The following is a 17,500-nucleotide window of genomic DNA, read 5'->3' as shown; positions in this document are numbered from 1 at the left end:
ACACACACACACATTAACACACGCACACACAACCTTATCAACAATGCAGACAAACACACACACTTTTTAAAATGTGTGATTGTGTGTGTGTGCGTGAGTGCGTTATAGTGTGTGTGTGTGTGTGTGTGTGGGCATGTACGTGCGTGCGAGATCAATCTCGACCTTGACTGCTGATATGATGTGGTTCCCCAAGTCTCTGTGGATAGTCTGAACAGGCAGAGAGACCTCCAAGTCTCTGTGGATAGTGTGAACAGGCAGAGAGACCTCCAAGTCTTTGTGGATAGTGTGAACAGGCAGAGAGACCTCCAAGTCTCTGTGGATAGTCTGCAGGCAGAGAGACCTCCAAGTCTCTGTGGATAGTGTGAACAGGCAGAGAGACCTCCAAGTCTCTGTGGATAGTCTGAACAGGCAGAGAGACCTCCAAGTCTCTGTGGATAGTGTGAACAGGCAGAGAGACCTCCAAGTCTCTGTGGATAGTCTGAACAGGCAGAGAGACCTCCAAGTCTCTGTGGATAGTGTGAACAGGCAGAGAGACCTCCAAGTCTCTGTGGATAGTCTGAACAGGCAGAGAGACCTCCAAGTCTCTGTGGATAGTGTGAACAGGCAGAGAGACCTCCAAGTCTCTGTGGATAGTCTGAACAGGCAGAGAGACATCCAAGTCTCTGTGGATAGTCTGAACAGGCAGAGAGACATCCAAGTCTCTGTGGATAGTCTGAACAGGCAGAGAGACATCCAAGTCTCTGTGGATAGTCTGAACAGGCAGAGAGACATCCAAGTCTTTGTGGATAGTGTGAACAGGCAGAGAGACCTCCAAGTCTCTGTGGATAGTCTGAACAGGCAGAGAGACCTCCAAGTCTCTGTGGATAGTGTGAACAGGCAGAGAGACCTCCAAGTCTCTGTGGATAGTCTGAACAGGCAGAGAGACATCCAAGTCTCTGTGGATAGTCTGCAGGCAGAGAGACATCCAAGTCTCTGTGGATAGTCTGAACAGGCAGAGAGACATCCAAGTCTCTGTGGATAGTCTGCAGGCAGAGAGACATCCAAGTCTCTGTGGATAGTCTGAACAGGCAGAGAGACATCCAAGTCTCTGTGGATAGTGTGAACAGGCAGAGAGACCTCCAAGTCTTTGTGGATAGTGTGAACAGGCAGAGAGACCTCCAAGTCTCTGTGGATAGTCTGCAGGCAGAGAGACATCCAAGTCTCTGTGGATAGTGTGAACAGGCAGAGAGACCTCCAAGTCTTTGTGGATAGTGTGAACAGGCAGAGAGACCTCCAAGTCTCTGTGGATAGTCTGAACAGGCAGAGAGACATCCAAGTCTCTGTGGATAGTGTGAACAGGCAGAGAGACATCCAAGTCTTTGTGGATAGTGTGAACAGGCAGAGAGACCTCCAAGTCTCTGTGGATAGTCTGCAGGCAGAGAGACCTCCAAGTCTCTGTGGATAGTCTGAACAGGCAGAGAGACATCCAAGTCTTTGTGGATAGTGTGAACAGGCAGAGAGACCTCCAAGTCTCTGTGGATAGTCTGCAGGCAGAGAGACATCCAAGTCTCTGTGGATAGTCTGAACAGGCAGAGAGACCTCCAAGTCTCTGTGGATAGTCTGCAGGCAGAGAGACATCCAAGTCTCTGTGGATAGTCTGAACAGGCAGAGAGACATCAAAGTCTCTGTGGATAGTCTGAACAGGCAGAGAGACATCCAAGTCTCTGTGGATAGTCTGAACAGGCAGAGAGACCTCCAAGTCTCTGTGGATAGTCTGAACAGGCAGAGAGACCTCCAAGTCTCTGTGGATAGTCTGAACAGGCAGAGAGACATCAAAGTCTCTGTGGATAGCTGTGTGTTTATTTACCAGGTAAGTTGACTGAGAACATAATTATCTTTTACAGCAACGACCTGGGGAAGAGTTACAGTGACTTCTGTGTGTGTGTGTGTTTCTGCGTGTGTGTGTGTTTCTGCGTGTGTGTGTTTCTGCGTGTTTGTGTATTCCTTGGTGTGTGTGTTTGTGTTTGTTTCTGTGTGTTTGTGTGTGTATGCGTGTGTGTGTTTGTTTGTTTCTGTGTGTGTGTGTGTTTCTGTGTGTGCGTGTGTGTGTGTGTGTGTGTGTGTGTGTGTGTGTGTGTGTGTGTGTGTGTGTGTGTGTGTTTGTTTCTGTGTGTGAGTGTTTCTGTGTGTGTGTGTGTTTCTGTGTGTGCGTGTCAGGAGAATGTTCCGGGCCAAGTCTCTGTTGAGCTCCCACAGAGGAGATGACAACATCAAAGCTCTCGGGTCACGCAGAGGTCACAGAGGGGTCGAGAGGTCAAAGGCATCATTGAGGATGAGACAGAGACAGGGTGACATGTTCCAAATGGCACCCTACTCCAGATATAGGGCCCATTAAAGTGCACTACTTTAGACCAGGTGAGAGAGAGCAGTAGACTGAACAGCACCTACAGTCCTTAGTGAGAGAGAGCAGTAGACTGGCCAACACCTACAGTCCTTAGTGACAGAGAGCAGTAGACTGGCCAACACCTACAGTCCTTAGTGAGAGAGCAGAAGACTGGCCAACACCTACAGTCCTTAGTGAGAGAGAGCAGTAGACTGGCCAACACCTACAGTCCTTAGTGAGAGAGAGCAGTAGACTGGCCAACACCTACAGTCCTTAGTGAGAGAGAGCAGTAGACTGGCCAACACCTACAGTCCTTAGTGAGAGAGAGCAGTAGACTGGCCAACACCTACAGTCCTTAGTGAGAGAGAGCAGTAGACTGGCCAACACCTACAGTCCTTAGTGAGAGAGAGCAGTAGACTGGCCAACACCTACAGTCCTTAGTGAGAGAGAGCAGTAGACTGGGCAACACCTACAGTCCTTAGTGAGAGAAAGCAGTAGACTGGGCAGCACCTACAGTCCTTAGTGAGAGAGAGCAGTAGACTGGCCAACACCTACAGTCCTTAGTGAGAGAGAGCAGTAGACTGGCCAACACCTACAGTCCTTAGTGAGAGAGAGCAGTAGACTGGCCAACACCTACAGTCCTTAGTGAGAGAGAGCAGTAGACTGGGCAGCACCTACAGTCCTTAGTGAGAGAGAGCAGTAGACTGGCCAACACCTACAGTCCTTAGTGAGAGAGAGCAGTAGACTGGGCAGCACCTACAGTCCTTAGTGAGAGAGCAGAAGACTGGCCAACACCTACAGTCCTTAGTGAGAGAGCAGTAGACTGGCCAACACCCACAGTCCTTAGTGAGAGAGAGCAGTAGACTGGGCAGCACCTACAGTCCTTAGTGAGAGAGAGCGGTAGACTGGCCAACACCTACAGTCCTTAGTGAGAGAGAGCAGTAGACTGGGCAGCACCTACAATCCTTAGTGAGAGAGAGCAGTAGACTGGCCAACACCTACAGTCCTTAGTGACAGAGCAGTAGACTGGGCAGCACCTACAGTCCTTAGTGAGAGAGAGCAGTAGACTGGGCAACACCTACAGTCCTTAGTGAGAGAGAGCGGTAGACTGGCCAACACCTACAGTCCTTAGTGAGAGAGAGCAGTAGACTGGCCAACACCTACAGTCCTTAGTGAGAGAGCAGTAGACTGGCCAACACCTACAGTCCTTAGTGAGAGAGAGCAGTAGACTGGGCAGGACCTACAGTCCTTAGTGAGAGAGCAGTAGACTGGCCAGCACCTACAGTCCTTAGTGAGAGAGAGCAGTAGACTGGGCAGCACCTACAGTCCTTAGTGAGAGAGAGCAGTAGACTGGCCAACACCTACAGTTCTTAGTGAGAGAGCAGTAGACTGGCCAACACCTACAGTCCTTAGTGAGAGAGAGCAGTAGACTGGGCAGCACCTACAGTCCTTAGTGAGAGAGAGCAGTAGACTGGGCAGCACCTACAGTCCTTAGTGAGAGAGAGCAGTAGACTGAACAGCACCTACAGTCCTTAGTGAGAGAGAGCAGTAGACTGGGCAGGACCTACAGTCCTTAGTGAGAGAGAGCAGTAGACTGGGCAACACCTACAGTCCTTAGTGAGAGAGAGCAGTAGACTGGCCAACACCTACAGTCCTTAGTGAGAGAGCAGTAGACTGGCCAGCACCTACAGTCCTTAGTGAGAGAGCAGTAGACTGGCCAACACCTACAGTCCTTAGTGAGAGAGCAGTAGACTGGGCAGCACCTACAGTCCTTAGTGAGAGAGAGCAGTAGACTGGGCAGCACCTACAGTCCTTAGTGAGAGAGAGCAGTAGACTGGCCAACACCTACAGTCCTTAGTGAGAGAGCAGTAGACTGGGCAGCACCTACAGTCCTTAGTGAGAGAGAGCAGTAGACTGGGCAGCACCTACAGTCCTTAGTGAGAGAGCAGAAGACTGGCCAACACCTACAGTCCTTAGTGAGAGAGCAGTAGACTGGCCAACACCTACAGTCCTTAGTGAGAGAGAGCAGTAGACTGGGCAGCACCTACAGTCCTTAGTGAGAGAGAGCAGTAGACTGGCCAACACCTACAGTCCTTAGTGAGAGAGCAGTAGACTGGCCAACACCTACAGTCCTTAGTAAGAGAGAGCAGTAGACTGGACAACACCTACAGTCCTTAGTGAGAGAGAGCAGTAGACTGGGCAGCACCTACAGTCCTTAGTGAGAGAGAGCAGTAGACTGGCCAACACCTACAGTCCTTAGTGAGAGAGAGCGGTAGACTGGCCAACACCTACAGTCCTTAGTGAGAGAGCAGTAGACTGGGCAGCACCTACAGTCCTTAGTGAGAGAGAGCAGTAGACTGGGCAGCACCTACAGTCCTTAGTGAGAGAGAGCAGTAGACTGGCCAACACCTACAGTCCTTAGTGACAGAGCAGTAGACTGGGCAGCACCTACAGTCCTTAGTGAGAGAGAGCGGTAGACTGGCCAACACCTACAGTCCTTTGTGAGAGAGAGCAGTAGACTGGCCAACACCTACAGTCCTTAGTGAGAGAAAGCAGTAGACTGGGCAGCACCTACAGTCCTTAGTGAGAGAGAGCGGTAGACTGGCCAACACCTACAGTCCTTAGTGAGAGAGAGCAGTAGACTGGCCAACACCTACAGTCCTTAGTGAGAGAGCAGTAGACTGGCCAACACCTACAGTCCTTAGTGAGAGAGCAGTAGACTGGCCAACACCTACAGTCCTTAGTGAGAGAGACCAGTAGACTGGCCAACACCTACAGTCCTTAGTGAGAGAGCAGTAGACTGGCCAACACCTACAGTCCTTAGTGAGAGAGCAGTAGACTGGGCAGCACCTACAGTCCTTAGTGAGAGAGAGCAGTAGACTGGCCAACACCTACAGTCCTTAGTGAGAGAGAGCAGTAGACTGGCCAACACCTACAGTCCTTAGTGAGAGAGAGCAGTAGACTGGCCAACACCTACAGTCCTTAGTGACAGAGCAGTAGACTGGCCAACACCTACAGTCCTTAGTGAGAGAGCAGTAGACTGGGCAACACCTACAGTCCTTAGTGAGAGAGCAGTAGACTGGGCAGCACCTACAGTCCTTAGTGAGAGAGAGCAGTAGACTGGCCAACACCTACAGTCCTTAGTGAGAGACAGCAGTAGACTGGCCAACACCTACAGTCCTTAGTGAGAGAGCAGTAGACTGGCCAACACCTACAGTCCTTAGTGAGAGAGAGCAGTAGACTGGCCAACACCTACAGTCCTTAGTGAGAGAGAGCAGTAGACTGGGCAGCACCTACAGTCCTTAGTGAGAGAGAGCAGTAGACTGAACAGCACCTACAGTCCTTAGTGAGAGAGCAGTAGACTGGCCAACACCTACAGTCCTTAGTGAGAGAGCAGTAGACTGGCCAACACCTACAGTCCTTAGTGAGAGAGAGCAGTAGACTGAACAGCACCTACAGTCCTTAGTGAGAGAGAGCAGTAGACTGGGCAGCACCTACAGTCCTTAGTGAGAGAGAGCAGTAGACTGGCCAACACCTACAGTCCTTAGTGAGAGAGCAGTAGACTGGCCAGCACCTACAGTCCTTAGTGAGAGAGAGCGGTAGACTGGCCAACACCTACAGTCCTTAGTAAGAGAGAGCAGTAGACTTGACAACACCTACAGTCCTTAGTGAGAGAGAGCAGTAGACTGGCCAACACCTACAGTCCTTAGTGAGAGAGAGCAGTAGACTGGGCAGCACCTACAGTCCTTAGTGAGAGAGAGCAGTAGACTGGCCAACACCTACAGTCCTTAGTGAGAGAGAGCAGTAGACTGAACAGCACCTACAGTCCTTAGTGAGAGAGAGCAGTAGACTGGGCAGCACCTACAGTCCTTAGTGAGAGAGAGCAGTAGACTGGCCAACACCTACAGTCCTTAGTGAGAGAGCAGTAGACTGGCCAGCACCTACAGTCCTTAGTGAGAGAGAGCGGTAGACTGGCCAACACCTACAGTCCTTAGTAAGAGAGAGCAGTAGACTTGACAACACCTACAGTCCTTAGTGAGAGAGAGCAGTAGACTGGCCAACACCTACAGTCCTTAGTGAGAGAGAGCAGTAGACTGGGCAGCACCTACAGTCCTTAGTGAGAGAGAGCAGTAGACTGGCCAACACCTACAGTCCTTAGTGAGAGAGAGCAGTAGACTGGCCAACACCTACAGTCCTTAGTGAGAGAGAGCAGTAGACTGGCCAACACCTACAGTCCTTAGTGTGAGAGAGCAGTAGACTGGGCAGCACCTACAGTCCTTAGTGAGAGAGAGCAGTAGACTGGCCAACACCTACAGTCCTTAGTGAGAGAGAGCAGTAGACTGGCCAACACCTACAGTCCTTAGTGAGAGAGAGCGGTAGACTGGGCAGCACCTACAGTCCTTAGTGAGAGAGAGCAGTAGACTGGGCAACACCTACAGTCCTTAGTGAGAGAGAGCAGTAGACTGGCCAACACCTACAGTCCTTAGTGAGAGAGAGCAGTAGACTGGCCAACACCTACAGTCCTTAGTGAGAGAGAGCAGTGGACTGGGCAACACCTACAGTCCTTAGTGAGAGAGAGCAGTAGACTGGCCAACACCTACAGTCCTTAGTGAGAGAGAGCAGTGGACTGGGCAACACCTACAGTCCTTAGTGAGAGAGAGCAGTAGACTGGCCAACACCTACAGTCCTTAGTGAGAGAGCAGTAGACTGGCCAACACCTACAGTCCTTAGTGAGAGAGCAGTAGACTGGGCAGCACCTACAGTCCTTAGTGAGAGAGCAGTAGACTGGCCAACACCTACAGTCCTTAGTGAGAGAGCAGTAGACTGGCCAACACCTACAGTCCTTAGTGAGAGAGCAGTAGACTGGGCAGCACCTACAGTCCTTAGTGAGAGAGCAGTAGACTGGGCAGCACCTACAGTCCTTAGTGAGAGAGCAGTAGACTGGCCAACACCTACAGTCCCTAGTGAGAGAGAGCAGTAGACTGGCCAACACCTACAGTCCTTAGTGAGAGAGAGCAGTAGACTGGGCAACACCTACAGTCCTTAGTGAGAGAGCAGTAGACTGGCCAACACCTACAGTCCTTAGTGAGAGAGAGCAGTAGACTGGCCAACACCTACAGTCCTTAGTGAGAGAGAGCAGTAGACTGGCCAACACCTACAGTCCTTAGTGAGAGAGAGCAGTAGACTGGCCAACACCTACAGTCCTTAGTGAGAGAGAGCAGTAGACTGGCCAACACCTACAGTCCTTAGTGAGAGAGCAGTAGACTGGGCAGCACCTACAGTCCTTAGTGAGAGAGAGCAGTAGACTGGCCAACACCTACAGTCCTTAGTGAGAGAGAGCAGTAGACTGGCCAACACCTACAGTCCTTAGTGAGAGAGCAGTAGACTGGCCAACACCTACAGTCCTTAGTGAGAGAGAGCAGTAGACTGGCCAACACCTACAGTCCTTAGTGAGAGAGAGCAGTAGACTGGCCAACACCTACAGTCCTTAGTGAGAGAGAGCAGTAGACTGGGCAGCACCTACAGTCCTTAGTGAGAGAGAGCAGTAGACTGAACAGCACCTACAGTCCTTAGTGAGAGAGCAGTAGACTGGCCAACACCTACAGTCCTTAGTGAGAGAGCAGTAGACTGGCCAACACCTACAGTCCTTAGTGAGAGAGAGCAGTAGACTGAACAGCACCTACAGTCCTTAGTGAGAGAGAGCAGTAGACTGGGCAGCACCTACAGTCCTTAGTGAGAGAGAGCAGTAGACTGGCCAACACCTACAGTCCTTAGTGAGAGAGCAGTAGACTGGCCAGCACCTACAGTCCTTAGTGAGAGAGAGCGGTAGACTGGCCAACACCTACAGTCCTTAGTAAGAGAGAGCAGTAGACTGGACAACACCTACAGTCCTTAGTGAGAGAGAGCAGTAGACTGGCCAACACCTACAGTCCTTAGTGAGAGAGAGCAGTAGACTGGGCAGCACCTACAGTCCTTAGTGAGAGAGAGCAGTAGACTGGCCAACACCTACAGTCCTTAGTGAGAGAGAGCAGTAGACTGGCCAACACCTACAGTCCTTAGTGAGAGAGAGCAGTAGACTGGCCAACACCTACAGTCCTTAGTGTGAGAGAGCAGTAGACTGGGCAGCACCTACAGTCCTTAGTGAGAGAGAGCAGTAGACTGGCCAACACCTACAGTCCTTAGTGAGAGAGAGCAGTAGACTGGCCAACACCTACAGTCCTTAGTGAGAGAGAGCGGTAGACTGGGCAGCACCTACAGTCCTTAGTGAGAGAGAGCAGTAGACTGGGCAACACCTACAGTCCTTAGTGAGAGAGAGCAGTAGACTGGCCAACACCTACAGTCCTTAGTGAGAGAGAGCAGTAGACTGGCCAACACCTACAGTCCTTAGTGAGAGAGAGCAGTGGACTGGGCAACACCTACAGTCCTTAGTGAGAGAGAGCAGTAGACTGGCCAACACCTACAGTCCTTAGTGAGAGAGAGCAGTGGACTGGGCAACACCTACAGTCCTTAGTGAGAGAGAGCAGTAGACTGGCCAACACCTACAGTCCTTAGTGAGAGAGCAGTAGACTGGCCAACACCTACAGTCCTTAGTGAGAGAGCAGTAGACTGGGCAGCACCTACAGTCCTTAGTGAGAGAGCAGTAGACTGGCCAACACCTACAGTCCTTAGTGAGAGAGCAGTAGACTGGCCAACACCTACAGTCCTTAGTGAGAGAGCAGTAGACTGGGCAGCACCTACAGTCCTTAGTGAGAGAGCAGTAGACTGGGCAGCACCTACAGTCCTTAGTGAGAGAGCAGTAGACTGGCCAACACCTACAGTCCCTAGTGAGAGAGAGCAGTAGACTGGCCAACACCTACAGTCCTTAGTGAGAGAGAGCAGTAGACTGGCCAACACCTACAGTCCTTAGTGAGAGAGCAGTAGACTGGGCAGCACCTACAGTCCTTAGTGAGAGAGAGCAGTAGACTGGCCAACACCTACAGTCCTTAGTGAGAGAGAGCAGTAGACTGGGCAGCACCTACAGTCCTTAGTGAGAGAGCAGAAGACTGGCCAACACCTACAGTCCTTAGTGAGAGAGCAGTAGACTGGCCAACACCCACAGTCCTTAGTGAGAGAGAGCAGTAGACTGGGCAGCACCTACAGTCCTTAGTGAGAGAGAGCGGTAGACTGGCCAACACCTACAGTCCTTAGTGAGAGAGAGCAGTAGACTGGGCAGCACCTACAGTCCTTAGTGAGAGAGAGCAGTAGACTGGCCAACACCTACAGTCCTTAGTGACAGAGCAGTAGACTGGGCAGCACCTACAGTCCTTAGTGAGAGAGAGCGGTAGACTGGCCAACACCTACAGTCCTTAGTGAGAGAGAGCAGTAGACTGGCCAACACCTACAGTCCTTAGTGAGAGAGAGCAGTAGACTGGCCAACACCTACAGTCCTTAGTGAGAGAGCAGTAGACTGGCCAACACCTACAGTCCTTAGTGAGAGAGCAGTAGACTGGCCAACACCTACAGTCCTTAGTGAGAGAGAGCAGTAGACTGAACAGCACCTACAGTCCTTAGTGAGAGAGAGCAGTAGACTGGGCAGCACCTACAGTCCTTAGTGAGAGAGAGCAGTAGACTGGCCAACACCTACAGTCCTTAGTGAGAGAGCAGTAGACTGGCCAGCACCTACAGTCCTTAGTGAGAGAGAGCGGTAGACTGGCCAACACCTACAGTCCTTAGTAAGAGAGAGCAGTAGACTGGACAACACCTACAGTCCTTAGTGAGAGAGAGCAGTAGACTGGCCAACACCTACAGTCCTTAGTGAGAGAGAGCAGTAGACTGGGCAGCACCTACAGTCCTTAGTGAGAGAGAGCAGTAGACTGGCCAACACCTACAGTCCTTAGTGAGAGAGAGCAGTAGACTGGCCAACACCTACAGTCCTTAGTGAGAGAGAGCAGTAGACTGGCCAACACCTACAGTCCTTAGTGTGAGAGAGCAGTAGACTGGGCAGCACCTACAGTCCTTAGTGAGAGAGAGCAGTAGACTGGCCAACACCTACAGTCCTTAGTGAGAGAGAGCAGTAGACTGGCCAACACCTACAGTCCTTAGTGAGAGAGAGCGGTAGACTGGGCAGCACCTACAGTCCTTAGTGAGAGAGAGCAGTAGACTGGGCAACACCTACAGTCCTTAGTGAGAGAGAGCAGTAGACTGGCCAACACCTACAGTCCTTAGTGAGAGAGAGCAGTAGACTGGCCAACACCTACAGTCCTTAGTGAGAGAGAGCAGTGGACTGGGCAACACCTACAGTCCTTAGTGAGAGAGAGCAGTAGACTGGCCAACACCTACAGTCCTTAGTGAGAGAGAGCAGTGGACTGGGCAACACCTACAGTCCTTAGTGAGAGAGAGCAGTAGACTGGCCAACACCTACAGTCCTTAGTGAGAGAGCAGTAGACTGGCCAACACCTACAGTCCTTAGTGAGAGAGCAGTAGACTGGGCAGCACCTACAGTCCTTAGTGAGAGAGCAGTAGACTGGCCAACACCTACAGTCCTTAGTGAGAGAGCAGTAGACTGGCCAACACCTACAGTCCTTAGTGAGAGAGCAGTAGACTGGGCAGCACCTACAGTCCTTAGTGAGAGACCAGTAGACTGGGCAGCACCTACAGTCCTTAGTGAGAGAGCAGTAGACTGGCCAACACCTACAGTCCCTAGTGAGAGAGAGCAGTAGACTGGCCAACACCTACAGTCCTTAGTGAGAGAGAGCAGTAGACTGGCCAACACCTACAGTCCTTAGTGAGAGAGCAGTAGACTGGGCAGCACCTACAGTCCTTAGTGAGAGAGCAGAAGACTGGCCAACACCTACAGTCCTTAGTGAGAGAGCAGTAGACTGGCCAACACCCACAGTCCTTAGTGAGAGAGAGCAGTAGACTGGGCAGCACCTACAGTCCTTAGTGAGAGAGAGCGGTAGACTGGCCAACACCTACAGTCCTTAGTGAGAGAGAGCAGTAGACTGGGCAGCACCTACAGTCCTTAGTGAGAGAGAGCAGTAGACTGGCCAACACCTACAGTCCTTAGTGACAGAGCAGTAGACTGGGCAGCACCTACAGTCCTTAGTGAGAGAGAGCGGTAGACTGGCCAACACCTACAGTCCTTAGTGAGAGAGAGCAGTAGACTGGCCAACACCTACAGTCCTTAGTGAGAGAGAGCAGTAGACTGGCCAACACCTACAGTCCTTAGTGAGAGAGCAGTAGACTGGCCAACACCTACAGTCCTTAGTGAGAGAGAGCAGTAGACTGGCCAACACCTACAGTCCTTAGTGAGAGAGCAGTAGACTGGCCAACACCTACAGTCCTTAGTGTGAGAGAGCAGTAGACTGGGCAGCACCTACAGTCCTTAGTGAGAGAGAGCAGTAGACTGGCCAACACCTACAGTCCTTAGTGAGAGAGCAGTAGACTGGCCAACACCTACAGTCCTTAGTGAGAGAGAGCAGTAGACTGGGCAGCACCTACAGTCCTTAGTGAGAGAGAGCAGTAGACTGGCCAACACCTACAGTCCTTAGTGAGAGAGCAGTAGACTGGCCAACACCTACAGTCCTTAGTGAGAGAGAGCAGTAGACTGGGCAGCACCTACAGTCCTTAGTGAGAGAGAGCAGTAGACTGGCCAACACCTACAGTCCTTAGTGAGAGAGAGCAGTAGACTGGCCAACACCTACAGTCCTTAGTGAGAGAGCAGTAGACTGGCCAACACCTACAGTCCTTAGTGAGAGAGCAGTAGACTGGCCAACACCTACAGTCCTTAGTGAGAGAGAGCAGTAGACTGGCCAACACCTACAGTCCTTAGTGAGAGAGAGCAGTAGACTGGCCAACACCTACAGTCCTTAGTGAGAGAGAGCAGTAGACTGGCCAACACCTACAGTCCTTAGTGAGAGAGAGCAGTAGACTGGCCAACACCTACAGTCCTTAGTGAGAGAGAGCAGTAGACTGGGCAGCACCTACAGTCCTTAGTGAGAGAGAGCAGTAGACTGGCCAACACCTACAGTCCTTAGTGAGAGAGAGCAGTAGACTGGCCAGCACCTACAGTCCTTAGTGAGAGAGCAGTAGACTGGCCAACACCTACAGTCCTTAGTGAGAGAGCAGTAGACTGGGCAGCACCTACAGTCCTTAGTGAGAGAGAGCAGTAGACTGGCCAACACCTACAGTCCTTAGTGAGAGAGAGCAGTAGACTGGCCAACACCTACAGTCCTTAGTGAGAGAGAGCAGTAGACTGGGCAGCACCTACAGTCCTTAGTGAGAGAGAGCAGTAGACTGGCCAACACCTACAGTCCTTAGTGAGAGAGAGCAGTAGACTGGCCAACACCTACAGTCCTTAGTGAGAGAGAGCAGTAGACTGGCCAACACCTACAGTCCTTAGTGAGAGAGAGCAGTAGACTGGGCAACACCTACAGTCCTTAGTGAGAGAGAGCAGTAGACTGGCCAACACCTACAGTCCTTAGTGAGAGAGAGCAGTAGACTGGCCAACACCTACAGTCCTTAGTGAGAGAGAGCAGTAGACTGGCCAACACCTACAGTCCTTAGTGAGAGAGCAGTAGACTGGCCAACACCTACAGTCCTTAGTGAGAGAGAGCAGTAGACTGGACAACACCTACAGTCCTTAGTGAGAGAGCAGTAGACTGGCCAACACCTACAGTCCTTAGTGAGAGAGAGCAGTAGACTGGGCAGCACCTACAGTCCTTAGTGAGAGAAAGCAGTAGACTGGGCAGCACCTACAGTCCTTAGTGAGAGAGAGCAGTAGACTGGCCAACACCTACAGTCCTTAGTGAGAGAGAGCAGTAGACTGGCCAACACCTACAGTCCTTAGTGAGAGAGAGCAGTAGACTGGCCAACACCTACAGTCCTTAGTGAGAGAGAGCAGTAGACTGGCCAACACCTACAGTCCTTAGTGAGAGAGAGCAGTAGACTGGGCAACACCTACAGTCCTTAGTGAGAGAAAGCAGTAGACTGGGCAGCACCTACAGTCCTTAGTGAGAGAGAGCAGTAGACTGGGCAGCACCTACAGTCCTTAGTGAGAGAGAGCAGTAGACTGGGCAGCACCTACAGTCCTTAGTGAGAGAGAGCAGTAGACTGGGCAGCACCTACAGTCCTTAGTGAGAGAGAGCAGTAGACTGGCCAACACCTACAGTCCTTAGTGAGAGAGCAGTAGACTGGGCAGCACCTACAGTCCTTAGTGAGAGAGAGCAGTAGACTGGCCAACACCTACAGTCCTTAGTGAGAGAGAGCAGTAGACTGGGCAGCACCTACAGTCCTTAGTGAGAGAGAGCAGTAGACTGGGCAGCACCTACAGTCCTTAGTGAGAGAGAGCAGTAGACTGGGCAGCACCTACAGTCCTTAGTGAGAGAGAGCAGTAGACTGGGCAGCACCTACAGTCCTTAGTGAGAGAGAGCAGTAGACTGGCCAACACCTACAGTCCTTAGTGAGAGAGCAGTAGACTGGGCAGCACCTACAGTCCTTAGTGAGAGAGAGCAGTAGACTGGCCAACACCTACAGTCCTTAGTGAGAGAGAGCAGTAGACTGGCCAACACCTACAGTCCTTAGTGAGAGAGAGCAGTAGACTGGGCAGCACCTACAGTCCTTAGTGAGAGAGAGCAGTAGACTGGGCAGCACCTACAGTCCTTAGTGAGAGAGAGCAGTAGACTGGGCAGCACCTACAGTCCTTAGTGAGAGAGAGCAGTAGACTGGGCAGCACCTACAGTCCTTATTAAAAATAAACAAGTTTCAGTATCTCTCCGCAATATGTTTTTAGGCTTAATCTGTGTCTGGGAAACAAGCCCAGGATGTGTTATTATTGCATTACACCTCCTCCCTCCTCCTCCCCATCCTCCTCCTCCTCCTCCTCCCCATCCTCCTTCTCCTGTTCCTCCTCCTCCCCGTCTTCCTTCTCCTGTTCCTCCTCCTCCCCGTCCTCCTTCTCCTCCTCCCCCTCCCCATCCTCCTCCTCCTCCTCCCCCTCCCCATCCTCCTCCTCCTCATCCTCCTCCTCCCCATCCTCCTCCTCATCCTCCTCCTCCACCTCCCAATCCTCCTCCTCCCCCTCCCCATCATCCTCCTCCCCCTCCCCATCCTCCTCCTCCTCCTCCCCATCCTCCTCCTCCTCATCCTCTTCCCCATCCTCCTCCTCCTCCCACGCCCGTCAGACTGGTCTCTAGAATCTCTGTGGTTTCTAGGGAGATCAATATGGTGTAGTGCACTACTTTAGTCCAGAGCCTTATACCACACCATGTGTGGCTCTGGGAAACTGGCCCGGTACAGTATGTATTATTATACAGCTTGTTCTCTATAATCTGTGTGTGGTTTCTGGGGGGATGTTTTTTTTAGGGAGAAATCTTCTGGGGCGATGGGTTTTTAGGGAGAAATCTTCTGGGGCGATGGGTTTTTAGGGAGAAATCTTCTGGGGCGGTGGGTTTTTTAGGGAGAAATCTTCTAGGGCGATGGGTTTTTAGGGAGAAATCTTCTGGGGCGATGGGTTTTTAGGGAGAAATCTTCTGGGGCGATGGGTTTTTAGGGAGAAATCTTCTAGGGCGATGGGTTTTTTAGGGAGAAATCTTCTAGGGCGATGGGTTTTTAGGGAGAAATCTTCTGGGGCGATGGGTTTTTAGGGAGAAATCTTCTGGGGCGATGGGTTTTTTAGGGAGAAATCTTCTAGGGCGATGGGTTTTTACGGAGAAATCTTCTAGGGCGATGGGTTTTTTAGGGAGAAATCTTCTAGGGCGATGGGTTTTTAGGGAGAAATCTTCTGGGGCGATGGGTTTTTAGGGAGAAATCTTCTGGGGCGATGTTTTTTTTAGGGAGAAATCTTCTGGGGCGATGTTTTTTTAGGGAGAAATCTTCTGGGGCGGTGGGTTTTTTAGGGAGAAATCTTCTGGGGCGATGGGTGTGTGGTTGCTGGGGAGATACCTTTCGTGAGGCCAGGAACTCCATTCCTCTGGCCACCTGGAAACTATAGCAGATCAGATCTTCTATAGTGAGAGGAGTCTTCCATAGGTCCTCCACTGGAGGGAGGGAGGGAGGGAGGGGGAGAGGGAGGAGGAGGGAGGGAGGGAGGGGGAGAGGGGGAGAAGGAGGAAGGGGGAGAGGGAGGGAGTGGGAGAGGGAGGGAGGGGGAGAGGGAGGGAGTGGGAGAGAGAGAGAGGGGGAGAGGGAGGGAGGGGGAGAGGGAGGGAGGTAGGGAGGGAGAGAGAGAGGGAGTGGGAGAGAGAGAGAGGGGGGGAGAGGGAGGGAGGGGGAGAGGGAGGGGGAGAGGGAGGGAGGGAGGGAGAGAGAGAGGGAGTGGGAGAGAGAGAGAGGGGGAGAGGGAGGGAGGGGGAGAGGGAGAGAGAGGAAGGGAGGGAGAGGGAGGGAGGGGGAGGGGAGAGGGAGAGAGGGGGAGAGGGAGGGAGGGGGAGACGGAGGGAGGGAGGGAGAGAGAGAGGGAGTGGGGAGAGAGAGAGAGGGGGAGAGGGAGGGAGGGGGGAGAGGGAGGGAGGGAGGGAGAGAGAGAGGGGGAGAGGGAGGGAGGGGGGGAGGGAGGGAGGAGGGGGGGAGGAGGGGGAGAGGGAGGGAGGGGGAGAGGGGGAGAGGGGAGGGAGGGGAGGGAGGAGAGAGAGGGAGTGGGAGAGGAGAGAGAGGGGGAGAGGGAGGAGGGGAGGGGGGAGAGGGAGGGGGGGAGGGAGGGAGAGGGAGGGGAGGGAGGGGGGAGAGGGAGGGAGGGGGGGAGGGAGGGAGGGAGGAGGGAGGGAGGGGGAGAGGGGGGAGAGGGAGGGAGGGGAGGGAGAGAGAGGAGGGAGTGGGAGAGAGAGAGGGAGGGAGGGGGGGAGGGAGGGAGGGAGGGGGGAGGAGGGAGGGAGAGAGAGAGGGAGTGGGAGAGAGAGAGAGGGGGAGAGGGAGGGAGGGAGAGAGGGAGGGAGGGGGGGAGGGAGGGAGGGGGGAGAGGGAGGGAGGAGGGAGAGGGAGGAGGGAGGGGAGAGGAAGGAGGGAGGGAGGGGAGAGGAAGGAGGGAGGGGGAGAGGAGGGAGGGAGGGGAGAGGAGAGGGAGAGGGAGGGAGGAGAGGAGAGGAGAGAGGGGAGAGGGAGGGAGGGGAGAGGGAGAGAGAGAGAGGGGGAGGAGGAGGTGAGAGGGAGAGAGAAGGGAGGGAGGAGAGGGAGGGAGGAGGGAGGGAGAGGGAGGGAGGGAGGGAGGGAGGGAGGGAGAGAGAGGAGGGGAGAGGGAGGGGGGAAGAGGAGAGAGGGAAGGGAGGGAGGGAGGGAGGGAGGGAGGGAGGGAGGGGGAGAGGGAGGGAGGGAGGGAGGGAGAGAGAGGAAGGGAGGGAGGGAGATGATTTAACTCAGCTATAATTTGTCTTAATTCTATTTTCTTCAGGCTCAGATGGAGCTCTTCAGTCAAAAGGTCAAGACTGAACATTCAGCACCAAATCCCATTGACACTAAGGCATTATTTATGTCAGCCTGAAGTTAGGATTCGGCCAATACAACAATTCACACTACTCACTTTTCTCCACAGCAGGAGAGTGGCTCTTCTGATTGGACTTGCTGGATGACTGATTCTGGGGGCTGCCAATAGAGGAGGAGGACGGGGAAGGTGGGAGGCGGGCTCTCTGCTCCACTTGTCCCGCGTCTATCATGCGTCTCACCAGGCTCTGAGTCTTCGGGGAACGGTCCTGTGGAACACACAGGTACATCATGTAGGTTATCATCGACACATTGGCCAGGATTTAATCCAATCACACTTCATCATGAAACTTTGTGCCATTTAAAAAGGTAATTTCTGATCGAGTCGACATACGCAGCGTTCACCATGAATGTGATCTCCGTGAACGTGGGACATTGCCTTTAAAACATGCATTGCGGACAAAGGGCGATTGGATTGAATCCTGGACTTAGTATATTTCAACAGCCGCTGTGTCATAGGATGAGGTTAGGGGTTAGAGATTAGGGGTTAGAGGTTAGAGATTAAAGGTTAGGGTTAGGTCTTACCCTGTAAGGTAGGAAGAACTCTCTCTTGGCTCTCAAGTAGTTGGACAGGTTAGGGGTTAGGGGTTAGAGATTAGGGATTAGGGTTAGGTCTTACCCTGTAAGGTAGGAAGAACTCTCTCTTGGCTCTCAGGTAGTTTTAGGGGTTAGGGGTTAATGGGTAGG

The 17,500-nt window shown here is 52.6% G+C and overlaps 1 protein-coding gene across 1 annotated transcript in view; it reads right to left on the bottom strand.

Moving 5' to 3' along the window:
- LOC129847419 (vascular endothelial growth factor receptor 3-like) overlaps positions 1 to 17,383 on the bottom strand; it is a 67,745-nt gene extending 50,362 nt beyond the window's left edge. The window contains exons 1-3 of the mRNA XM_055915210.1: positions 17,339 to 17,383; positions 16,854 to 17,022; positions 15,284 to 15,378 (exon numbers count right to left, since the gene is read on the bottom strand). Of these exons, the coding sequence (XP_055771185.1) occupies positions 15,284 to 15,378; positions 16,854 to 16,986 (228 nt within the window). The 5' untranslated portion in view covers positions 16,987 to 17,022; positions 17,339 to 17,383. The remainder of the gene's footprint in view (positions 1 to 15,283; positions 15,379 to 16,853; positions 17,023 to 17,338) is intronic.
- Between the last annotated feature and the right edge of the window lie 117 nt (positions 17,384 to 17,500).

This window comes from Salvelinus fontinalis, unplaced genomic scaffold (assembly GCF_029448725.1).
Source record: "Salvelinus fontinalis isolate EN_2023a unplaced genomic scaffold, ASM2944872v1 scaffold_0830, whole genome shotgun sequence".
Taxonomy (NCBI): Eukaryota; Metazoa; Chordata; class Actinopteri; order Salmoniformes; family Salmonidae; genus Salvelinus; species Salvelinus fontinalis.
The sequence above is the reverse complement of the archived record's forward strand: the minus strand, read 5'-3'. Positions and strand labels throughout refer to the sequence as shown.